Source organism: Dicentrarchus labrax, unplaced genomic scaffold (assembly GCF_905237075.1).
Source record: "Dicentrarchus labrax unplaced genomic scaffold, dlabrax2021, whole genome shotgun sequence".
Classification (NCBI taxonomy): domain Eukaryota; kingdom Metazoa; phylum Chordata; class Actinopteri; family Moronidae; genus Dicentrarchus; species Dicentrarchus labrax.
The window spans coordinates 4853816-4869897 of NW_026136710.1; the positions used below are offsets into that span (position 1 = coordinate 4853816).

Consider the following 16082-nt stretch of genomic DNA (forward strand, 5'->3'; position numbering starts at 1 on the left):
GTTTGCATTTTATGTTGAAAAGTAATAATAATAATAATAATAATAAGGAAAATACATAAGCCCCCTTACTTTCTGTGGCAAGGTGAGTCACCAACAGCACAAATAAATGCAGCAGTCTCATGAGAGAACATATTGTGAAAACCGTGGTCAGGGAAAATCTTAGACAAATAGCTTCATCTGTAAATAAATCAGGATTTGAATAAATATGCTAATTGGGGTTATCATGGGGGTGTTTTCTGCATTGTGCCAAAACAGAAAGTCAGTCTGATTTTAACTAACCTCCAAGATAAACCATCAAAGTTCTCTCCTCTGGCCATTCCTATCGCACTAATACGCTGAACCAAGCAGGAGATGTGAACGTCTTAATTACGGTGCACTCCAAGATAATGATAACACTTGCATTAGCCTGCTTGAGGAGGGTTGCACAAATGCAAGGACACACACACACACTCACACACACACACACACACACACACACACACACTGGTGAATGGTTGAATGTTACTGCAAGGTGAAAACATCTTTGAGTAAACACCTCTTTGTGCTTTTTTCCTGCTTAGATTAACACTGACAAGGTACTTTGATAACTGAAGGTTCAAGGCTTTCTAATTTAACAAATTAGCAAGGTCAGCCTCAACCTTCATCATCAACAGCCCTGATTTTCTCCACAAATAATTATGATGCTAATGGCTGGATTACCCGTTGTGTACCCTGTAGACTCCAGATTCCAGTAAAGCACGGTGCACACAGCAGAATATGCAAGGTCCTAGGTTCTCTCTGTCAGTTAGTCTGTGGTAATTTGAACACAGCTTTATTAAGGAATATGTGATTTTTGACCACAATATAAACTCTACTGCACTGATTTAGTATTACGCTTTAATAAGATTATCAGACTCATGATGAAAAGTATCAAAATCGATGCAGCAGAACCAAAGATTTTATCTTTTTTATTCCATACATTCTTCTTCCTCAACCCTGCATTACATTTGGATGAGAGCAATTCGGGTGTGTTATGCTACTGTGTTATGCTAGCTTCAAGCAGAGAGAGGAACGGGCTGCAGGTAAACTCACTTCTGTCTAAGTCAACACCACCAAGATTGGCTTCATTCCTAAAACCCAACCAATGCTGAAAAAAGGTGTGAAATATGCCACACCAGTCTTTGCATGTAGCAGTGCTGCAAATGAAACTAACAGTAGGGTACGCAGAGCAAAATGCACTATTTTTAATAGTTAAATGTGTTATGGAAAAATACAGTTGATTGCATTTAGAAAACCCTAATCATTTAGGCAGCTGATGTCACAACAGGTGGTGTAACGCCGGGCACGTCTGTGTGAAAGAGCGTCTGCAGCCCGGACATCGAGCTCATCGCCGTCGGACTTCGTCCGTGTTGTCTGCCACGGGAACTTTCCAGTGTTATCGCCATCACTGTCTATATTCCTCACAGTGGTCTTCATCATCACCATCACTGTTTACATTTATGATGTCCTATTTATTCTCCTGTACAGCACTTTGGTCAACTTTGGTTGTTTTTAAAGTGCTTAACAAATAAAGTTGGATTGGATTGGATTGGATTATAGGACATTGAGGATGTTTCAACAATCAGTGTGCAAATCACATGCACATCTTTCTTGTCCAGTCCAAAAAACACATTTCTTCCTGACATGAACACATAACACTGTGCAACACTCCTTTAAACTATATTTTTTTAAATTATAGGAACAGTACAATGTTCCAAGCATAATCCATTAGTTTAGAGCCGATATACTGAAGGTAAAGAGGCATTAGTGCATTTACAGTGAAACACCACACAGTATAGCAACTGGGTGAGCACGGCATCTATCAGTATCCATGGTGATGGATATTTCCTACTTATGGTAGAGAGTGTTGTGTGCATCACAGTTTACCTGTTTATTTATACATTCCCCCTTAAAGTGAAGAGCCCTCCACAGCTGTGAGTGCGACTTGTGAAGGACCAGTGAAGAGCGATCGGTTTGGTAAAGAGCCTTCGTCATCTTATGTCCCTCAGGATGAAGTTCCAGATTTGATAAATGTACACAATTACGTACTGAAAGACTTATATTTTAATTGGAGTTCTGTATAATTTTAAACTAGGGCAAGAATCCTTGAAACACACCCATCATTTAGCTTCAGGAGTAAACTTTATAGCTTCATATTTGGCTGTGCTGTAGAGAGAGAGATGCTGAGAGGAAGTCAAAGGAGTTCAGCAGCCCCAAACACTGTGAGGAAGAGAAGGCAGTCCAAAGTAGCCCCTTTTTCTAACAAAAAGGGAGGGATCCTGAGAAGACCCCTAAAAGCTGATGCACAGCCAGTGACTCACATTTGTTGTTAGACCACAGAGCCAACCTCAAGATAATCTTATAATAACTGCATCATGGGAAGACAAAACAACATTTTGGAGAAACTGGCAGAGACCTTTCAGATCCGTCATGTGCTCCTCCGCCAGGCCCTGGCAGAGTGCCTGGGAACCCTGATTCTGGTGGTGAGTTAAGAGTATTTTTGCATCCCTCCTGCAGGATGCTGAGTGGATCATTTTGTTGAAGTAAAAGAGGATAATAGACTAAACTACTAAATGTTTACCATACCCTGTCTAAAATAGTTAACTCAATTTAACATTTTGTGTAGATTATTGTCTGCTACCATTAAATACAATGGGAAGGTGTGGTATTTTACCATTTTGAAAATGGGGGGAATAAAATGTACCTTTGGTTACGCTTAAATAAGAGTCTGAAATGGCTGCATGGTTAGTGTAAAAAATATCATGCCTCATATTTGGTTCCTTTTGCCATTTACTTTGGCTATTAGTACCTTTTATTGTATTTCTTAAACATACCTTTTCCCACACACTTGCATGTACAGTATGAGCTTTGCTAGTTTTTGGTAGACGATGTCAGTGAATGAAAAACCACCAAAAAATAAACAATGAAAATCTTAAAATGTATACATGTGTAGATTACCTACTTATTACAAAAAATAAAATAAACATATAGAGCAGTGTATAGCATATTGAGATGAAAAGTATGCCTACGATCATCAACAAATCCAAAAAAGAGACATGCAAGAAAGAGTTCACACTGTGGAGTCACTGCATAACAAAAGCCATCAGTAATTAAAGATGTGAGATGGTCAGTTTATCATATCACAGGTAAGCACATAATAATAATAAATGGTTCATAAGTTGCAAGGTTTTTTTCTCACTAAGAACATATCCTAAAGCCTTCCAGCAGCTTTTCAGTTCAGCATGAGGAAAGAGAAAAATATCTTTTGAAAATGCCTCAAGGGATTCTGTGTCCTTCTTGTCCAACATGTTTGTGTAGAAATAGAGGTGAGGGTGCTACCGTGTCTGGCAAGAGTTTAGTTGTTTGATGACAAAAAGTTAATTTTTTGGGTTTTTTTGTTAGGATGTTCAAAGCAAAAACACTTACAGTAGTGTTAAAAGGTAAAGAAAGTGTAACTACTGCTCTCTTCTCATTAAAGTGCTGCTTTCGTAGAGAAGCAAAGACTGAGCAATTTTAACTATATTCATAAGAACTTTAAAGTCGAAGCACCTAAGACTCCATCAATTATCTTCTGTGCTATTACCTTCTTTGTACTTAAATGACATGCATAGAACCTTATTATTTTATATCCATATTCTTTGCTAATGATAGAAGACTTCACACAGCATCTAAACTCCCCACCGACACCTAACCCAACACACGAAGAAGCCACGAGATTCTTTCAAATTAAAACGTTTTTTAGCCTGTGCAAAACAGTCTGGACACTCTCTGCTTCTCATGGGCACCCACAGACAACAAAAATATCAGGAGAGGGGACCAACGGTGAACCGCCAGGCTATTTGTTATTCTGCTCTCCGGCTGTGACTGATCTGTTAATTCCAGGAGACCTTTCAGGTCTGCTGGCGATCAGGTCCCCTCAGTGGTCAGAGCTGGCCCTCCATGGAGACAGGCTCTGCGGGTGGAGTCAGATTGTTGTCGGCATCAATAGTCCCACACAAAGCCCAACCATAACATACACATGACCTCCGAGGTCAGAGAGACACACCCTGGATACGACGAAAAGCAAGACTCAGCTAGACACCTGACTTGAGGTCAGGCCACAGTGGGCCTTTATTATTCTCTTTGAAGTTTTTCTACTACTGTCTGTCCACGAAAATAACTTCATCTCAGGGTTTGTTTTTGACAGCATCTTTCTGGTTGGATCTCAAAATGGTAAAAAGTTTGTTGTTTGGGGAAATGAGTAAAAGGGATAAAAGGTAGATATGTTCAGTAAATATTTCCAGATTGTTTGTCTGAACTGTTTCCCCCCTCATTTATCCAGATGTTTGGTTGTGGTGCAGTAGCACAGATGGTCCTAAGCGGGGGCACCCATGGTACGTTCCTCACCGTCAACTTTGCTTTTGGTTTTGCCGCAACTTTGGGAATCCTTGTGAGTGGGCAGATCTCAGGTGAGGATAAACTGTATCTGTATTTTTTTCAGTAAAAATCTCCTTAACCCTTAGCCCTTCCCAAAAGTTGTTTAAAGTAAATAAAACATACTCTACTCATATAGTAAAGCAGTGTAATGCATATAAATGTGTTCTTACATATAATAATAATAACAACAGCCTTTTACAAATGATCCACGATAATAAAGAAACTGAAAAATGGAAAAGCATGCCAAGGAAAGCATATTATCAATATTATAGAGACCTCCCAAGATTTCAGAAGTCATGTCTTATTAAAAACAGCCGAGCTCCCTTGGCTCCCCTGTACTGAAGTTACTATAATTATTATTATATATCGATACATACATCATCAACAACAACAACGAGGGAGTAAAACCAAAGTCAACAGAAGTGTTAATTTAATAAAAGGGGGGAAAAAAACACACTCGTGAGCTACAGTCATTTGCATCACTGTCATGAAGTACCTGTCATTCAGTCTTTCCACAAGACTCAGCTTTTTTTTACACCAACTTCCATCAGCATAAGAGAGAGTCATTATTATTGATGGCTTGACAGACACAAAACATCACCAAAAGGTAAACTGGCAGTTATCTGAAGTGCAGTATTTACCACACTGATGTGTTTGCCAGATTATGCATGACAGGTAGAGGCGGTAGGGGAAGCAGAACAGGAAGCAGTGGACAGAGGAATGCAAAGTTTAAAAGACACACGCACAGACGGTGCGGGCACTTATGAAAACTACGTGGTCTTTAATTGAAAGGAAAGTGAGTGAGTCAATCCTCAATCCCAGTATCTACTGTTAAAGCAGCAACACTACAAAGGGTTCCATGGTTCACTCATGCTCACTTCTTCAATGCTTTTATAATGAGGCTGTCCCCCCTCTAATACACATTGCAGCTGGGAAAATAAGCCCTTATAATTAGATAGCTCCTACCCTGACACGATTAAGGTGTGAATACAAGCAAGGCACCCACATGAGTGTGCCATCACAGCAGTTATTTCCCTCTTCAAGGTTAGAAAAAAGGATACTTTTCTGAATCTTTTCATCCCGCCAATTTAATTTGTGTCACAGAGACCTTCCATCCTAACAGGACTTACTGAGACCGCAATTACTGAATATCGAGGCTTAGAACCATTTCTACTGTGTCGCTAAGAAAAGGGCTGTACTGCAAACAGTAGAGACAAAGCAGCCTCCATGTGTTTGTTTTCTCCAGGTGAATCACATACAATCCTACACACTGGACCTTTTAAGGACAATCCAACCTTCAGGGGTAACACATAAAAAGCCATTAATAAACAAATACAATACAAAATGGCCAATATAAATGAGAAATTAAGGATAGGAACAAATACAAACTAAGAAATTGTCTTCCACAGTGGATATATGTATAAAAATATGGCATGGTTTCTATATTTTTCTCCTCTTTAGGTGGTCATCTGAACCCAGCGGTGACATTCACACTGTGTTTACTTGGAAGAGAGCCTTGGAGGAAGTTCCCGTTGTTCTTTTTGTTCCAGACTCTTGGAGCCTTTCTGGGTGCAGCGATTGTATTTGCCATGTATTTTGGTATGTGACACGGAAGAAGAATGATCAGATTAATAAAAATATTTGTGTTTAACCAGAACCTCTAATCATTTGACAAATCAAGATTTGTTGTAGTCTACTCCGCGGTACACTTAGTGGTTTATGCGTTTTTGAACCTTCGATTTAATTCAACAGCAGCTTGGTGGTGACAATTAAGAATTTGTCAACAACAAAAGAACTAAATGGTTGTTTGCTCTGGGCAAACATGTCAGTGAACAAATGAGCATCTACACTTGCACCTGTTTGCAGCGCTTGACTAATATGCTTCACATTTAGTGGCTTTCTTCTACTGAATCTCTATCACAGAGGTTGAATTCTAACAAGTTTTTTTATTGAACTCTAAAATAAATAATTGTGGTTACACTTTTAATAAGATGGATTATACTGGCAAATATAGGCCTAAAGTGTTGGATCAAATTTAGGTATTATGAGAATAACACCCAAAGTTTCTGCTTTTTAGAAATATGAACAAGACTCAAAGTCTACAGCTGTGATAGCGGCTCTGAGGCTGTATCTACTTTCTATATGTTTATGCATCCATTGGACCCCATTCAGTGCTGAACCTAGCTAAAGGTAAACAAGAAACTGTTTGCAGTCGCTGTCAACTCTATCTCTCAAACATACATCATTTAACCAATTTAACCAAAAATTTGCACTCATCTTGATTTGATTTGATTGATTTGAATGTAAGCTGTAATTCAGTGTGGCAGCAATTTTACCTTTTTAAATGATCTGCAATCTTGATGGAAGGAGAAGCTGCAGTGGAAAGACGATGTAGTTCAAATAATCAGCTGAGTTCCTACGAGATTTCTTGTACTATTAAAATACATTAATAATTGAAGAAAATGTTAAGTTTTATTTTAAGTAAAGTGATTTGTACGTTATTCCACCAGATGCATTATCGGACTTCAGCCAGGGGGAGCTGATGGTGGTGGGGAAGAATGCCACAGCTGGGATTTTTGCCACATATCCTTCTAAACATCTCACAATGATTAATGGATTCTTTGATCAGGTAACAATGATGTACTTTTCTAGCATTTCACCTCTACTTAGTGAAAATAATGGCCCCATCTAAAGCATGGTGCACTCCAGTTGAAGCACATTGCACAAGTTCTATACGTACCAGTCATTTTCCATCAGTGTCCATTGTCTGTCGTATTAGACAATACCCTCAATGTTATATGCTTCAAACAATCACAGACTTTAATAGATACTTGAGGTCACAGTGACGCATGTCTGGTGGAGCTGAATACACAGCAGCATTGCCTCAAATAAAAGTTTATCTTCCAAGAGACAGTTTATTTGAAAATGACTGAGTCATGTCCAATAAAGACAAGTGTACTGTAGACATAGCAGGGCATAGAACTTAGCTCACTACTGGAAATCCCAATCCTTATTGCTCATAAGTATTATATAGAAATCTGATGATCCAAAATACCCTAATAGCAAATCACATCACATCAGCTCCTCTCATCCTCTTTAACCTTTTAAAAGCAGCGGACAGTGTAATGAGCAGGACAGTGTCACTACTCATTTAATCTGACTGTCTAAACTTGGAATCTGTGTGGAACAGCTTGTAAATGTTTAGGAAAGGAAGGTCAATTAGAGCCGGCTGTGTCGGAAGATTCAAATAATTAATGAAGGTAAAATAACGCGCCGTGCATCAAAAAGCTGGACACTGCAAATGCAACAGACATAACGCATGCACGTAATCCTGCAGCTGAGCTGGTGCAGCTGATGGCTACACGTAAAAAGAATTTATATTCCTACCACAGGTGTCACATTAAACATAATCTATTGACAGGGTTGGGGCAGATTTCTTTGAAATGTAATCAGTTACTGAATACAAATTATACATTATATCTTTTTTCAGTAATAAGTAACGTAATCCATTGGATTACAAAAAAAGTAATCTGATCTGAATACTGAATTACTTTTTGAATTATTTCAAAATAAAATATTGCACTTACATTAATAAATGGATGCAACCAAAAAATATGAGTTTCACAAATATTCTTTCTTCTCTTAAAATATCTCAAAACGTTTAGCATTTTGCATATGAAGCATTTACAGTTGGTCAAATCAAATTACCCTTACAAAAGCACTACTGAGTGTGTTCTACAAAGTGGGATTCTGTTTCATTTGTGTAAGTTTTAGCTGCTGCTGTTTTTTACTCAAAGGCTGCATGGAGGACTTTGCTTTTGCAATGCAGGATGAGCGCTAAGTCAAAATCTTGATCTTCCATTTTCAAAATATTAAAAAATATAATTGTCCAAACATTATTACTAAAACAAAAACAAATATTAGTTAAGTCATCATTAACAAAACTGCGTATCAGACCTGACTCACTTTTCATAAGTCAGTAGAGCATTGGCTATGAAAAACAAGTTTAATCATTTTAGTTAAATATCTTAAATAAAACATATAATCAAGTAATTCTTGACAATGTAACTATAATATAATTACACATTTTTAGAAATATAATCTGAGTTGATAATAGTTTAATATTTTTTGTTATCCGTTACTACCCAACCCTTTCTATCGACAACACGTAGGGCGCTTTTGCTGCCGCAATTCTCAAATATCACGACTCCAAGTGTGTTCTACCAAACAGTTGAGAAGACCATTTACAGCTATATGCTCACCACGCCACATAGACATGCTTACTAAACAGCTTTCTTGCTCCTGTAGAACAACTGTCTTTCACTTTATCTTAGTTTCAAGACCCCTGTTAATACGGAAACAGCGCAGTGCCAGCAATAAAATCTCACAAAAACTGCAGTACACATGGCTCAACTTTTCAGCTCTTTGTAGCTTTGTTGCATCAGCAGTGCTGACCCCTAGCCAGCACTGCTGCTGCTGCTGCGGCGCTCATATAGATCCTGACATGTCACAGCATGTGAAGTAATCTATACCATATCTACAGTGTACATTTACTGTGAAAGTGATTGCTTTCTTCCTGACCTGCAGTGATGCAACCATGCAAATTGAAGAAAACACCCAAACAATCTTCTGCTGAACTTTCTTTGTAGTGTTTCCGCCATCCATTGATGTCAGAATACATCAGTGGACAGTGAAAGTCCTATGATGTGCTGTTTTCTGATGAAAAAGTTGACATGATTGCCATATTTCACATTTATTTTTCTTCAAGAGAAGTTTTTAGTTTACAGCATGTCAATAATTTCAGAACAAATTTACTGTAAATATCATAACTTCTTAAAGGCGATACAACCTGTAATAATAATAATGCCTCAGGGGAATCACAGGACAAATCAATTATAAAAGTGAGGTTTGGTGATTAAAAGGGCTTTTTATTATCTCCTTGATGAAATATCAAAAAGTTCTTGATTTGTTCAAGCAAGTTTTGTCTCTCTTTCATTCAAATAATTAGAGATCACATCAAATAAATGTAAATACTAAGACTTAATAGAGCATTCTCCCTACTGTATCTCAGATAATTGGAACAGCAGCACTGATAGTGTGCATCCTGGCCATAGTGGATCCACACAACAATCCAATCCCTAGAGGTCTGGAGCCCTTCACTGTTGGTTTTGTGGTGCTGGTCATCGGGCTGTCGATGGGCTTCAATTCTGGCTATGCTGTCAACCCAGCCAGGGACCTGGGACCGCGCATCTTCACGGCTCTTGCTGGTTGGGGTGGAGAGGTTTTCACGTGAGTACAGTGCTGTTCTGGGCTAAAACAGTATGCCAGGTTGAACTGTAAGTAGCATTGAAGTCAGCTGGCCCTGGAGATGTAAAGAAGACTGGATGAAATGTTGTGGCAGAATCATAAAGCAAATGTCAAGTAGTGTGATGAGTAAAAGGAACCTAATCTTACATACAGTATTAAAGGTGTGCTCCAGGGATTTGGTATATCACTTCTATAAAGTTGGGGAACTCACAAGCAACAATACTGGTCAATATCAAAGCAACAGAGGCAGAGATATCATGATCTTTAGCCCACCCATAGAGTCCAGCCCTAAAAACACTGGCTACTACATTTTCCATAATCAATGGCATATTTCCACCCTCTCTGCTTCCAGATGCACACTTTTATCATCAGGGACGATATACAATTGTTTCATCGGCTGAGTAGTATTTCTGTTGACAAGTAAACTGAACTTCATGTGTTAAATTGGTGCAGTGCCCCTTAACCCTGTAAGCCCCAAATATAGAAAAAACTTTAAAAAAATAATATTTTACCTTTCAGATGTTGTTGTAGGAGGCCTTTGATGCGGAAATTAAAGAGTTTTTTAAAAATGTTTATGTACATTTTTAGAGAAATGTTGTAATATTGCAACATTGGTCTTAGTTGGGAGCAGAATTTCTGTATTTGTACTCACGTTGTCTGAACAATTCAGAACAACTAAGGGTTCATTTGCAGGGCTGATTGCTTATTTAGCCCCATAAAGGTATATCACATTAATAATAATCACACATTAGTCATATTTTTATGAAGTCATTTATTTAAAAAAATGATTAAACAAGATAAAACTCTAGCTTTTTTTCCCTCTTTTTTTCTTTTCATGACTGACTTTCTGACTGGTGAAAGTCCCAAAAACAGTCCCTGTCCTCTGAAAAGCAAAGGCGAACATCACACTTTCTGCATTGCGTGTTGGTGTATCCTTTGTTGCAGTGTCTGCAGCGTCCTCTCCCTGTCTTCCTTGGGAAATGTGCAACTAGGTCCTTGCGTACATCCAATGGGAGGTGTGCACATCTCTTGGATGGTCTCTTCTTCTGAGCATTCAGAGGGCTTCCTGATGTCACTGTCTGTGTTTCTGGGCTCCCTTTGCCTGAAGATGGCCATCCTCTCTTTGGAGTTTGAAGTGTTGCATTTACCAGGATGAGAGAGGATGCTAGCTGTGCCTGAAACTGTCTCCTGTTCATTGTCTCTTTGCTAGACACCTTGAGAGCTTTACAGTCCCGCTTGTAGAGGAGCCAGGCATTGACCACAGCGAGAATGATGGTGTGCCAGAAGATGTACATGTACCAGCGACGGGATTTGATGGGGAACTTATATTTGGCTGTAAATGAGGCCAACAAATCCACACCTCCCATGTACTTGTTGTAGGCACCAACAATGTAAGGCCTCTCAACTTCAATGTAGGTTCTGTTGGCTTTGTCCCAGCGTTGAATCTTCTGCACAGGTTCTGGTCCAGCAAAGGATGACACAAGTGTGATGGCCCTGTTGTCATACCATTTGACAGCACAGATGTTGTGATTCCCCTCCACTCTGACGTCATAGCTTCCTCTCCCCTTTCTCTTCAAGCTCTTCTCGTCTTCTAGGTTACAGTTGGGTAGGCGCACCTGCCTGGCTGTTCCCACGTAATGAATTCCCCGATCAAGGAGCTTCACTAATAATGGAACACAGGTGAAGTAGTTGTCTACATACATTTTGTAGTTCTGACCTTCTGGAAGTGTGGAAGCAAGTTTCATCACAACCTCACCTGACAATCCAAGTTCAGATTTGGCTCGAATTCCGTTGACACTGCCTTGGTAGACATCGAAGTCACACATCATGCCAGAGATTCCAGTTCTCACCCACACTTTGAATCCCCATGGGTTTGGCTTGATGCTGCTGAATTTCCCCTTGAAAGGAATCATCATCTCATCCACAGAGTTGTGCTCTTCTGGTACCACCTGCAGGCATTTCTCTCTGAATGAATCAAGCCATGGTCTGAGTTTCCATAGTTTGTCTTTCTTTTCCGTCTCAGATACTGTCATGTTGTTTACAAAATGTAACGACGTCAACAGGGATTGGAATCTGTTGCGTGGCATCACATCAGCAACAGGGGAGTACCGTGTCTCTGTCTCCCAATACATACGGGTTCCAGCCATTTGTACCAGGCCCATCTTCAGGTACATGCCAAGCATTTTTTCAATTTCCTTTGCAGTGGTGTTTACAGATGTTCCATGCGCCTGAAAGCTGTACTCATTCGTGTTTTGTGTCAGAGCCTCAACCATGTCTTCGGACACAAACTTCCGGAAGTATTCCAATGGTGTGTGGAGGGAAATGTCATCTCCTGTGATATCCACACCAGAAAAATCAGTGTTGGGACTGATGAAATCTTTTTTCAGCCAGCAATACCTGTCACGGGGCATGGTGTGTTTGTTTGTTTTTGGCTCAATGTCCACGTAATTATCAGCTGGACAGTCCATGGGTGGTTGGGTTTCTTTGTCCACTTGTTGACAGACATCTTCATCTGAGTCTTCATCACTCTCATCAGTGTCATTGAGTTCCATCTCAACCTCACTCTCTCCAGTTTGGACCATGTCAATCACATCCTGCACACTGTATCGCGGATCTCTCCTTGCTGGTGGCATTCTGAAAATAAAATATCAATTAATAAACATATATATATATATATATATGCTTTTTATATTGTAGTACATAACCTGAAGGAATAGATAGGGTGGTGGACCAAGTGCTCAGGGTAGAAATGTTTTCCAGGCAGACAATACAGCTGCTAAATGCCCTAAATGTAAATGTAAATGTAAATGGTTTAGCCTATACTCTCTACTTATCATGCTAAATGAAACATGCACCCCAATCACCAGCCATATAGTCACACAATACTGCCTTGACATAACGATACTGCTTGTTATGCTCTCTAATTATCATACTAAAAGGAAAACATGCATACCCCCACTTACATCCACACCCCACATTCAGGAACATTTTCACCTTTCCCCAGAACTGAATTGTCTGTTGATATCCTCTTTGTGGACAAAGTCATGGAATTTTAGGTCAGGCTGATCAAATTAACTAAATCTTTTAGAGTTAAAACTTTTAAATCAGTCAAATTTGACCAAAACACAACACAAGGGTAGAATGTATACTGTCCATGTATAAAGAAAATACTCTGTTTCAGGCAGTGGTGTAGTGGAGGGAATACAACCTGTTTGAGCCCACTGCAACAAGCCAGCTATTTTGACTACCACATTCACCCAGTGTTGTATAATTATATAACAAGCTCTAAATTAAATTTAGTGCATCTATTCCACAATAACTACATGTACATGCTCTAGACATTGTAATAACAACCAAAAAAAATATAAAAGACATTTTACTTACTTGAATCTGATGAATCCAGTCCAATGAAACAAAGAGATGTTGTTCGAAGGAAACCTTGAGAGGTTGTGTGAGTTCATGGCCAGAAGGCGTGACTTATAAACAAATGTACGATCCAATAGCATTGTGAGACTGAACAATAGGACCCAATGACTATGTAAATGTGGTAAAAAATAAGATAAAATATAACAGATTGTTTTTTAGGATGGTTAAAGGTAACGTTGTAATTTTACAACAAGGGGTGTTACAGGGTTAAATATAATAAATAAATACATATATTAAAACTAGAATGTCTCACTTGCTTCCTGACCCACAACATTGCATCTGTGTAAGTTCTGATATAGCCTCTTATTTTAATAACCTGCTACAGTAGGCAAATTTAATAAAAACTGTAAAATGACACCATGCATGCATTTTATTTGGGTTTTTTTTGCATTTAATTTCTTACAGAGCACACACCTACTGGTTCTTTGTGCCCATCTGCGCCCCCTTCCTGGGAGCAGTGGTTGGTGTGCTGATGTACCAGCTAATGATCGGATATCATTTGGAAAGAGAAGTGCAAGAGAAGCTGAAGAAGGAGGAGGAGGACAGATTTGAACTTTCCAATATTACAACCAATGAAGATGCATGAGCACCGCTGGATTACTTTTTACCTCTACTCTTAAGACATCTCATAATAGACAGGAACAGTTTCTCAGGAAAATATGGCACATGTTTTCTGAATTCATTTGCACCTAAGTCTATTCAGCTCTTTCATTTCTACTTGAAGCACATAACTTGTTCCTTCATGCTGCGTGTCTGACAAAACAAATATATCAGCTCACATGAAAAAGCTAAAGAATAGACAGTTTAAGTTGAAAAGGTATTTGAAAGGTGTCTTGTTTATTTCTGTCTAAGGTTGGAGAAACCTTCGAACCACCCATTTCTACAGTTTCTTTCATTTGTAAGAGGTATAAAGAATGCCACCTCTGGTAAATGTTACACATTTTATAAGTAAGTATAATTGTTAAGAATGCAAAAAATTTGGAAAATCTGGAAAACATGTATTTGTGAAAAACCTGATGTTTACCTAATTAAAAAAAATCTGCAAAAATGTAATGCAAGCGTGTGATCCTGTCTGTTACTCTGATTTACAGGGACTTGTTTTACTGTAGGCTATATAAAATGTCATGAATTAAACTGAATATGTGCAGTATGTGCAGTGAACAAGCTTAAAATCCACAAACTTGGGAAATACGCTAATTTGCCATTTTGACAATAGTTAGATGAGAATATTGATACCACTCATGTCTGTATGATATTTAACAAACAGATTAATGCTTATTTTCTATGTGAACACGTTATGTAAAAGAAAAATAATTTGGTCAGCTTTTAACAAGACCAAGCCATGGATTCTGAGCTATTATTATTATGAAAAAAACTAATCTTATATTTAGCTTTTTGGATTGCCAAGAGTAGATTAAACCATGCCATTGTGTGGCCTAGTTTGTCAAGATCTGCTTTATAATCTGCTTCCACAAATTTAAAGAAGAAATCTAATCTGACTTCCTCTGACAGTTCAGGACAATTGAAGCCTCCAGGGAACTCTGTTCGGCCATCAACATTTTCCACATCCTGCCATACGTGCTGACCGTGGAGAATTTCATGATCCTAAAGCAATGTGTTGAAAATGTGAAAATGTCCAACTTTGGCGCCCCTCATGGTAGCCTCAAACCGGACACTGTAGCGCACAGCAATGCAATTAAAAACAGCAGTGTATGGCTCTTCCAAACTTGTTTGCTCCTCTTGTTTCCCAGCATCCTCCTGGTGCGCAAAGGTTTTAGATGGCTTCTTGCTCGGGAAGATTTCATCATAACAGATGGTTTAAAATTCACATAATATTGTCAGCACCTATTTGTCTGTGTTTAGTCATTTGTTGCACATGGATGTCCCATTACCCCAATTAGGCAAGACAAATAGAAAAAGGTTGGTATGAAGGTATGAAGTGAAAAACTGACAAGAATATTCCTTTATTGGTGTGGTTGGTGAACAGAAGCCTCAGAGACTTACCGGCATGCAAATAGTGACATTTGCTACAATATAAATGCCCTCCAAACTATTAATGTGCTGCTTTTGGTTTATAGTGCCTCAGGTGGTTATCACTGTTAGAAATTCGATCTTGGATTGAAAGGGCACTAAGGGCAAAAAAGGTCAGGGGTATTTGCTCAAAAATAACACTCCCACGACCGTTCCAAAGCAAAGCACACATTGCACAACAAAGTGTACACACGCACATCAGAAGTTCATATCACTAAGCCAATGTGTTCCACAAACGTCCATCAATGCTTAATTACCATTATTGGAGAAGCAAACGCACATTCTGCATCAAAATATCAGTAATGACATTTTTGGAGTCTGGAAAAGAATATCAATCCATCAGATCTTACAAAGGCTTAAACTTCAGAGACGGGTGTTTGACATTTGGAGTCCCTCTTTGGCATGACCTTTTCAGCAGTTCACCAAACATATCTAGCGTCAATCTAATCATTTGTCTCTGAAATTATAATTTATCTTCCTGTTGACTTGCAGAAGAGAAGCCGAGCAAGCAGCAGGATTTTGCTTTTGCTTTTATAGATGTTACAATAGAACAAAAGCGAGGTTCAACCATCTTTTCAGTGAAAAAGTTCCATTACAAATATGACAGGGTCTGATGATCTGAAAAAGCATAACCACAAAGGAAATCAGAACTCGCTCTTCATTTCCTATGCATTGGAGTCAGTCTTCTATGGATGCTGGGGCAGAAACACAAGGCATAAATGAAAAATGTTATCTATGACTAGAAAATAAAATCAGCAACATGAACTACAAGAGTAATAAGAACCCTCTCCATGGTTGACACGTTTGGTTTTTTGCCTACCAACTTGTTGAAACATATATAGGGCACTGTATTAAAAACAAAAAACAAGAAGGGCAGGTTTTCA

General features: G+C 38.8%; 2 protein-coding genes across 2 annotated transcripts; one reads left to right on the plus strand and one right to left on the minus strand.

Annotated features, from left to right (window-relative positions):
* Positions 1–2364: 2364 nt before the first annotated feature.
* Positions 2365–14174, plus strand: LOC127370263 (aquaporin-3-like). Its single transcript, XM_051412176.1, has 6 exons — positions 2365–2501; positions 4340–4466; positions 5896–6033; positions 6945–7063; positions 9506–9723; positions 13573–14174. Exons 1-6 carry the CDS (start codon positions 2394–2396, stop codon positions 13751–13753), a joined length of 891 nt encoding a protein of 296 aa, XP_051268136.1. The 5' UTR covers positions 2365–2393; the 3' UTR covers positions 13754–14174.
* LOC127370260 (piggyBac transposable element-derived protein 3-like) lies at positions 10499–13375 on the minus strand. Its single transcript, XM_051412174.1, has 2 exons — positions 13126–13375; positions 10499–12375 (listed from the first exon to the last, which is right to left on the minus strand). Exons 1-2 carry the CDS (start codon positions 13245–13247, stop codon positions 10575–10577), a joined length of 1923 nt encoding a protein of 640 aa, XP_051268134.1. The 5' UTR covers positions 13248–13375; the 3' UTR covers positions 10499–10574.
* Positions 14175–16082: the final 1908 nt, after the last annotated feature.